Source organism: Solanum dulcamara, chromosome 3 (assembly GCF_947179165.1).
Source record: "Solanum dulcamara chromosome 3, daSolDulc1.2, whole genome shotgun sequence".
Taxonomy (NCBI): domain Eukaryota; kingdom Viridiplantae; phylum Streptophyta; class Magnoliopsida; order Solanales; family Solanaceae; genus Solanum; species Solanum dulcamara.
This window is the reverse complement of record NC_077239.1, coordinates 61102256-61112377: the sequence shown is the minus strand read 5'-3', so window position 1 is coordinate 61112377 and position 10122 is coordinate 61102256. Positions and strand designations below refer to the sequence as shown.

General features: G+C 38.4%; 1 protein-coding gene across 1 annotated transcript; it reads right to left on the bottom strand.

The window, feature by feature from the left end:
- Positions 1-3741: 3741 nt before the first annotated feature.
- Positions 3742-4149, bottom strand: LOC129881669 (40S ribosomal protein S27-2-like). Its single transcript, XM_055955795.1, is given in 1 exon segment — positions 3742-4149. A coding segment is annotated over 1 exon segment (261 nt). The 3' UTR covers positions 3742-3888.
- Positions 4150-10122: the final 5973 nt, after the last annotated feature.

Sequence of the window (10122 nt, the reverse complement as noted above, 5' to 3'; positions counted from 1 at the left end):
GTACATATGTAATTAGGTAATTGTCCAAGATGCCCTTCATAACCAAAATCTGAAAAATGAGTTCAGAACTCTGCAGGCACTATAGTGGCACCCGGCGCCAGATTCAAAACTACTGCAGCTGATTTTGGGCACTATAGTGGCGCCAGCCCTGAAATCGCTTCAGTGATAGTCTCTAGAAAAATGGTTATAACTTTTTACTCTGAACTAGAAATAAGGAAACCTTGGTGGACTTGGAAACAAGACTCAAAGACCTTTAAATTTTAGGTCATGGAACACCTAATTTGTTATATAATAGGAGATATGGGCGTTTGAAGTTGACCCTATTTCATACTCATACGAAAACTTAGCTGATGGAAATTCTTTGGACTTGGCTTGGTGTTAGATATCTTTTATGACCCTAAACATATCTAATACACTTAAAATACTTAGAAATTAATCCTAACTCATATATACAACTAGAAGTCATCGAGTTTGATCCTATACGCATATGAAGAATGGTTTGGGTCTTGTTGTAGAAATATTTGGGGTGTTACACGAAAATACCCTCTCGGACCTCTTTTAGGTATAAAATTCAATTTTTAGCCTGAATTCCCAAAATGAATTCTAAGGTCTAAGGATCTAAGTCAATACTCAACTAGACCAAATCTGATGTTTCAAACATAATAGAATTGATGGAATATGCTTTGATCTAAACTGTCTAGTCTGCCTATCCAAGATAGCAACAGGCCCCTCCTCAAATGGCAAGTCCTGATCCAAAGCAATCGAGTCCCACTGAATCACATGAAAATCATGATGCTATTATCGCTTAATCATCGATACATAAAACACGTGATGAACAACTAAAAGGTTTAAAGGCAAGGCCAATTTATAGGCCACCTCCTCATACTTCTCCAAAACCTCAAAAGGGCCAATAAACCTTGGATTGAGATTCCCTTTCCTCCCAAACCTCATCACACCCTTAGTGGGTGACACCTTGAATAATACTAGCTCATCAATAGCAAATGACATATCACGAACACGTCTATCCACATAACTCTTTTGTCTACTCTAGGTAGTCACAAGGCACTGTAGAATCAACTTTACCCTATACATGGCATCTCTCAACAAATTAGTACCCCAAGGTCATACCCCCAAAAAATTAAACCATCCTACTGGAGATCTATACCTCCTCCCATATAAGGCCTAAAACAATGCCATATGAATGCTGGAATAGTAACTGTTGTTATATCCAAACTCTACAAGAGGAAGGGAATAGTCCCAATACCACCAAAGTCAATGATACAAGCTTAGAGCGTGTCCTCAAGTACCTAAATAGTCTTCTCCGACTGACCAACAGTTCGAGGATGAAAAGATGTGCTCAACTCAAGCTTGGTACCTATCTACTCCTGCATAGAACTCCAAAAATGAGAGGCAAACTATGTACCTCTATGAAACGCAATAGAAATGGACACTTTGTACAACCAAACAATCTCAAGGATGTAGATCCTAGCCAACTGCTCTGCATTATAGCTAGTCTTAATTGGAATGAAATGAGACAATTTAGGCAACCGATCCACAATTACCCAAAGTGAATCATGCTTACCCAAAGTCAAGGGTAACCCCATCACAAAGTCTATAGTAATGCACTCCCACTTCCACTCGAGAATGGGCATCCTTTGCATAGAACCACCCAACTTTTATTGCTCATACTACACTTATTGGAAATTTAAACACATCCACAAAATTAACAATGTCTCTCTTCATGCCACACCATCAATAGTGTTATTTTAAATCATGAAACATCTTTTCCGCTCCCGGATTAATGGAGTACTTTGAACAATGAGCCTACTCCAATATCATATGCACCCAATCACTAACCTTTCATACATAAATGCGGCTGCTAATAAAACTCACTCAGGTTCAAGGGAAGCCGATTTAGCTTCACCTCTCAACACTTTGTCCCGAATAGTCCTCAACTTGTGATCATCAAACTGATGGGCATGAATCTGATCCATCAAGATAGACATAGCTTCTATGAAGGCCAAAATGCTATAAGGATTAGAGATATCAAGTCGGACCAATTGTCTAGCCAATGACTGAACATCTAAAGTGAAATGCCCCTCCTCCACTTTAAGAAAGGCTAAACTACTCAACAAGGTGCTTTCCGACTTAAGGCATCTGCTACTACATTAGCGTCGCCTGGATGATAAAAAATTATGATGGCATAATCTTTTAATAGTTCCAACCACCTACGTTGCCTCATGTTCAGATTCAGCTGAGAAAAGATATATTTAAGGCTACAGTGATTGGTGAAGACCTTATAATGTACCTCATATATATAGTGTCTCCATAACTTCAAAACAAAGACCACCGCCACTAACTCCAAATCATCAGTAGGGTAGTTCTTTTCATGCATCTTTAGATGTCGAGAAGCATAGGCTAAGTTTCAGGATGATCTTATTAACAAAGAATTCATGCTTAGAGTAGACTGTAAATCTGCTAAAGATATCTTGGAAAAGAATCTTAAAAATCTTGTTTCAAAACAAATATTTGCTAGATAGCAAGCACTATTATCTAGTTTAGATTTTGAGATTGAATATCTCAAGGGAGAAGACAATTCTCTCCTAGATTTTCTAACAAGAAAACTTTTGCAGGGAAAACCATGAGGCCAACATCAAGTCCATCTTCAAGCGGTCCCTTCAAGGGAAAGGAAGTATCCAAACTACTTCTGCAAGACCATTTGCCATAATACCACCTCTGCCTAAGCAGAACAGATACTCAGCCCTAGCCTAATTACCACGCATAAATCCAACTGCTTACCCACCATTGCCTCTAAGTTCCTCATCCAACTTTCTGGTTTTAAAAATTCCAATTGCACAAAGCTAAAAACCTAGTTTTTACTCTCTTTCTAAAAAATAAAGATTTTCCCAGACCCAAACAAAAGACAGTTATACAATGAAAACTCCTGAAAGTTTTGTAGAAGTAGTTGCGCCTAGAGCAACCTCCAGCTCGAAGGCCAAAGAGAAAGTGAAATTTGATCTTATTTCTTTGAAGGTCTCTCCAATCCTTGATTTAGACAGGGACTATGAAGGCTATGAGATCAAAACACCTCCTCAAACCTCTGTATACTAACAGGAACTATGTGGAAATGGAGAATCCACTCAAAACAAGAAAATTCTATGAGTTCATCCTTGTAGACACTGGTTCGATAGAAATAAAGCATGAACTTCAAGATAAATCAGACCCGAATAGCATAGCATATTCGAAGTTTACTATTAAAAAGATTTTAACCCCTTTTGAGTGGCAGGTTGATCATTTGCATACTCCCATAATTTTTTTAAGAGAGCATAGATCTCAATCTTTTAACTGGCATGATTATATAAATGCTTGGTTTAATTTTTTATATTTACGACCATCTACTCATACGTGGTTTGTAAAATACAGCCAGAAGTTTCTAAATTTTTTATCCCAAGATGGTTCTATGAATGGAAATATTTCGTATGTAACCAAAAGGTTTTACCAAAATTATTTTTAGAAAAATTTGGTCAGTTTCAAATTGATAAAGGTATTTTACCCTTCCTGAGCACATTCAAATATGCCAAGGCTTCTTCAATATAACAACTGTGTTAAGCCATTCCCAGACTGTGGTTGTTTGCGGAAACTGCCAGACTGGGTTATGCCAGCCTACTGGTGGTCGTGTTCGACTTACTAAGGGATTTTCTTTCAGGAGAAAGTGAGACTAGAGATGATAGTAATCTTTTTAGAATTGAACTTAATGTTCAAATGGGAATTTTGGTGCAGTACTCTATTTTCTTATTTAATATTTAGACTTAATTAAGAAAATAGAGTATTGCACCAAAATTCCCATTTGAATGTTAAAGTTCAATTCTAAAAAGATTACTATCTTCTCTAGTCTCCCTTTCTCCTGAAAGAACATCCCTCAGTAAGTCTAGCACGACCACCGGTAGGCTGGCACAACACAATTTGGCAATTTATGAAAACAACCACGGTCTGGGAATGGATGAACATAGTTGTTATATTAAAGCAGCCTTGGCACTTCACATCCATGAAAAAAGATTTTGGAGACTAATCAAGAAGTTTGAGCTAGTGCTTTTTCTTTTCAAACTCTAGTGGTAGATTCAACAAGTCGTGGTCATTTAGAAGAGCCATTTTTGCTAGCTGAAATGAGAAACCCTAGAAATTCTGAAGAAAGTGAAAGGGCTGTCGCAACAAAGATGGAGATAGTGTGAGCAGGGTTCCTAACTGCAAAGAGAATATAGTACAACAATCGAATCTGATATACATCATAAGTCTTCAAAAAATAGTAAAGACTGAAAGCAAAATATAGAACTAATGACAATCTGAATCATAGGGTCTCACCAATAATCTGATACGACACTATCTGCTAGAGAGAATCAACTGCCATGTAGAATCCCCTGACTAGGATCTACTCACAAACACCTACTCCAAAATTATCACCACCTATCTTGAATGGAAAGAGTTCATCAAAAGGAGTCCAACGATACCCATAATGCATAGTTTTTAGAACTGAGGTCAAAATCATCCAAAAATCACCTCGAAAACAGAAAAGGGCAAAATTGAAATTTTATTTAAAATTCATATTCTACACATTAATGAGAGTTAGTGATTGAAAAACTCATTAAAATTGATCAAGAAACAAATTTAAATTCAAAGAAACTGAATTTGAAACTTGGAAGAAAAACCTCTAAAACCCATTTGAAATCTTGGTTTTTAAATGATTTTGGAAGATGAAAGTTTAAGAAATTGATAAGGAATAGTTAAATGGACTTACCCAAACAAGATTTTCCAAGAAATTACTTCAAAATCGCCTCTCCAAAAGCTCTAAACTAGTGTCAATGGTGAAAATGGGAAAATAGAACTAATCACGAAGTTACACTATTCAGGCCAAAAACTGACCTTCACAATCGCAGGCCACTAACCCCGCGATCGCGGAGCACAAGGAGGAAACTCTTTGTGAATGCGAGAGGGATGTCACAAACATAAAGGTCAACACAGGCTGACTATCATAAATATGATCCCTTCGGTTGCGATCTCGAAGCTCTAAGAGTGGGACCCTTTGCGAATGTGGGCCTAGCCACCGCGAACGCGAAGAAGTACAAAACCTGAACCAGAACTAGCAATTTCCCAAATTCAAAGTCTCTAATCGGACCCTCAAGATTCGTTCGGATATGATAAAAATAAACTAGATATGCTGCTGCACTAAATTTGAAATTCCAGACTAAGTAAAATCATTGAATTTCTGAAAAAGTTTTTTATGACAAAAATACCCTCTCGGACCCCTTTTAGGCCTAAAATTCAACTTTTAGCCTAAATTCCCACAATGAATTGTATGGACCAGAGCTCTAAGTCAATACTCAACTAGACCAAATTAAATGGTTTAGACGTAATAGAATTGACGGAATATGCTTTGATCTCAACTGTCTAGTCTGCCTATCCAAGATATCAATAGGATCCTCCTTAAATGGCAGGTCCTGATCCAAAGCAACCTAGTTCCACAGAATCACATGAAAATTATCATGTTGTTATTGCTTAAGAACTGATACATGAAACACCTGATGAACAACTAAAGGGTTTAAAGGCAAGGCCAATTTATAGGCCACCTTCCCATATTTCTCCAAAACCTCAAAAGGGCCAATAAACCTTGGACTGAGCTTCCCTTTCCTCCCAAACTTCATCACACCCTTAGTGGGTGACACCTTGAGCAATACTCACTCACCAACAGAAAATAAAACATCATGAACATGCCTATCCATATAACTCTTCTGTCTACTTTGGGAAGTCAAGGCACTGTAGAATCAACTTTACCCTATACATGATATCTGTTAACAAATTGGTACCCCAAGGTCATAACCCAAAAAAATCAAACCATCGTACGGGAGATCTAGACCTCCTACCATATAAGGCCTAAAATGATGCCATAAGAATGGTAGAATAGTAACTGTTGTTATATCCAAGCTCCACAAGAGGAAGGGACTGGTCTCAATACCACCAAAGTTAATGATACAAGCTTAGTGCATGTCCTCAAGTACCTGAATAGTTTGCTCCAACTGACCATCGGTCTGAGGATGAAAAGTTGTGCTCAACTCAAGCTTGGTACCTATATGCTCCTACATAGAACTCCAGAAATGAGAGGTAAACTGTGTACCTCTATGAAACATAATAGAAATAGGCACTCTATGCAACCAAACAATCTCACGGATGTAGATCATAGCCAACTGCTCTACATATAGCTAGTATTTATCGGAATGAAATAAGCCGATTCGGTCAACTGATCCACAATCACCCAAACTGAATCATGCTTACCCAAAGTCAAGGGTAACCCCATCCTAAAGTCTATAGTAATGCACTCCCACTTTCACTCAGGAATGGGCATCCTTTGCATAGAACCACCCTATTTTTGTTACTTATACTACACTTATTGATAATTTAAATACAACCATAAAATCAACAATGTCTCTGTTCATGCCACACCATCAATAGTGTTATTTCAAATCATGAAATAGCTTTACCGCTCCTGGATGAATGGAGTACTTTGAACAATGAGCCTACTCCAATATCATACGCATCCAATCACCAACCTTTCGCACATAAATGTGACCGCTAATCCTCAAAAATTCCTCAGGATCAAGGGAAGCTAATTTAGCTTTACCTCTCAACACTTTGTCCCGAATAGTCCTCAACTAGTCATTATCAAACTGATAGGCATGAATCTGATCCATCAAGATAGACATAGACTCCACGAAGGCCAAAATGCTATGAAATGTAGAGATATCAAGTCAGACCAATTATCTAGCCAATGACTGAACCTATAAAGTGAAACGCCTCTCCTCCACCCTAAGAAAGGCTAAACTACTCAACTAGGTGCTTTCCAACTCAAGGCATCCGCTGCTATATTAGCCTTGCCTAGATGATAAAAAATGGTGATGGCATACTCTTTGAATAGTTCCAACCACCTACGTTGCTTCATGTTTAGATTCAACTGAGAAAAGATATACTTAAGTCTACGATGATCGGTGAAGACTTCATAATGTACCCCATATAGATAGTGTCTCCATAACTTCTAAACAAAGACCACCGCCACTAACTCCAAATTGTTAATAGGGTAGTTCTTCTCATGCATCTTTAGCTGTCGAGAAGCATAGGCTATAACTCTCCCCTTCTATATTAATACACCACCCAAACCGACAATAGAAGCATCACAAAATACAATGAAAGCCACCCCCTCCTCGGGCAATGCTACAATAGGTATCGAGGTCAATAACTCCTTGAGCTTTTGAAAGATCTCCTCACACTCATCAGTCCACTAAAATGCCATGATATGTTAAGTTAACCTAGTCAATTGAGCTACAATAGAAGAGAAACTCCGAACAAACCGATGATAATAGTCTTCTAACTCAATAAAGCTCCGAATCTCTATAACCGAAGTAGGCTTAACCTATTCACAAATCGCTATAACCTTGGCCAGATCAACCATAATCCCATTCTTGGCCATCACATGACCTAAGAATGCTACGGAGTCAATCATAAACTCACATTTGCAAAAGTTTGCATACAACTTCTCCTCTCTTAATCTCTGTAGTACGACTCTCAAGTAACTAACATGGTTGGCCTCATTCATTGAGTAAACTAAGATATCATCGATAAATACAATCACAAAAGTGTCCAAATAAGGCCCAAATACCCGCTTCATCAATTCCATAAAAGTAATCGGGGCATTAGTCAGCCCAAAGGACATATCCCCAAACTCATAATGCCTATAACGAGTCTTGAAAGCAGTCTTTGGGATATTGGATTCCCAAACTCTCAACTGATGGTAATCCAACCTTTAGTCGATCTTAAAGAACAGTGATGCACCATAAAAATGATCAAATAAATCATCAATGCGAGGAAGATGATACTTGTTCTTGATTGTATCTTTGTTCAACTGTCGATAGTCAATACACATCCTCATAGTACCACCATTCTTCTTCACAAATAAGATCAATTCTCCCCATGGTGATATACTAGGTCGAATAAACTCCTTCTTTAATAAATTCTCTAGCTATTTATTCAAATCCTTCAATTCTTTTGGGGGAATCTAATAAGGAGAAATAGAGATGGGCTTGGTGCCAGGCTCTAAATCAATCACAAAATTGATATCACATTCTAGAGGAACACCTAGCAAGTCTGTAGGAAACACATTCATAAACTCTCTCACCACCCTCGTGGTCTCTAAATGAGATAACTCTGTAGTGAGATCATGCACATGAGCTAAATAAACATGCAACCTTTATCCATCATACGACGAGCACGGATGTAAGATATCAGACCCTTCAGATACAAACTTGGATTACCCTTCCATACTAACCAAGGCAAATCAGAATAAGCTAAGTTCATATTCTTGGCATAACCATCTAGAATCGCATCATAAGGAGATAGCCAGTCCATACCCAATATCATATCAAAATCAAGCATATCTAATAAGATCAAGTCTGCTCAAGTCTCTCTATCCAAAAATATCACCACACACCCTTGGTATACCCGATCCACCACTAAAAATTCACCTACTAAGATAGAAATACTAATAGGCACAATAAGGCGCACATACACATAATCAATGCCCTTATCATAATAAGTCAACACATAAGAGTAGGTAGACCCTCGATCAAATAATAATGAAGAAGAACGATGGCAAACTAGGATGATACCTATAATTACTGCATTAGAGGCATATGCCTCAGATCTATCCGGTATAGTATAACATAGTCTATGGTCACTACTAGCCTGTAAACCACCATGAGCACCACCTCAAGCTCCACCTTGGTACTCTGAGTTCCACCTTTGGCCTTCTGTGGCATACTTGGAATAGCTAGGGTGGATGTAGTATGAACAATGGATGTCCCGGGCTAAATAGTAGAAGAAGCATGTCTGGGGTGATCCTTTGCCTTATGCCTAAAATCATCACAAAAAAGAGCATCAAGGACCCAAACCCCATGGAGGATAACCAGAAGTGTTAATATGTTCTCTAGAGCCCAAAGAACCACCATACCTACCCTGGCCCGATCTATATCCACATGTATTATTTGTACCCTGAATTTTCACATGTAATAGCCTGCCATGATAACCTTGGGTGCCTGGACTCGAATATGCCCTACCTCTGGATGAATGACCATTGAACATACCTTATCAATGAAACCTCTTGGTGCCACCCTATCTCGTATGTTGGATACTCTCAATCATCCTAGCTTGATCAATAATACTCTAAAATGTACCACTCAATAACACAAGAGAGGTTGTAGCCTCCTAAAAATAATTGGTGAATCCCTTCACCAGCTTACGGATCTGCTCAAACTCTCTAAGAATACTCAACATGACAGAATCAGAAAACTCATGAAAATGAGCCTCATACTCAAACATTGATAGAGAGCCTTGCTCCAATCTGTTAAACTCATCCCTACACTGATCACGAAGGGTATATGGCACAAACCTCTTGAGGAATACATTAGTAAACTGCTCCCAGCTCATCATAAGAGAACTAGTAGGTCTACGGGCAAGAACTAATATACACCACTCCTTGGCCACTCCCGCAAACTGGTATGAAGTGTAAGCTACTCTATATGCCTCTACAATACCCAAGCCTATCCTGGCACTCAATCAAGATGTCATAGGCCTTCTCTCCAACTATACTATTGAAATTGGAAGGTGTTAATTAAACAAACCTCTCAAAACTCTTTTTCTCAGATGCTAACATGGTAGCACTAATAGAAACTAGCGGAGCTACAAACCTTAGAGGTGCAATAGAGGGCATCAAAGAAGAACCATTGGTCTGAAATCCCATACTAGGCCCATAAACTTATGGTGTAGCACCAATTGTAATATGAGAGCCTGAAGTACCCGATAGAGAGAATCATATGCCACGTGAAATACCCTGGCTAGGATTTGCATCAAAAGTGACACAAAAGTAGGAGTGAGTACAATTCACATGTACTTAGTAGGTTTGACCGATTGAGTGTAAGAAATTCATCAAACTTATGAAATAGGCTAAGGAACGCTTCCACCTGCACACATAAAATTCCTACACTGACATTAGTGCCGCCAATTTATATGGAATGATGTGAGTAA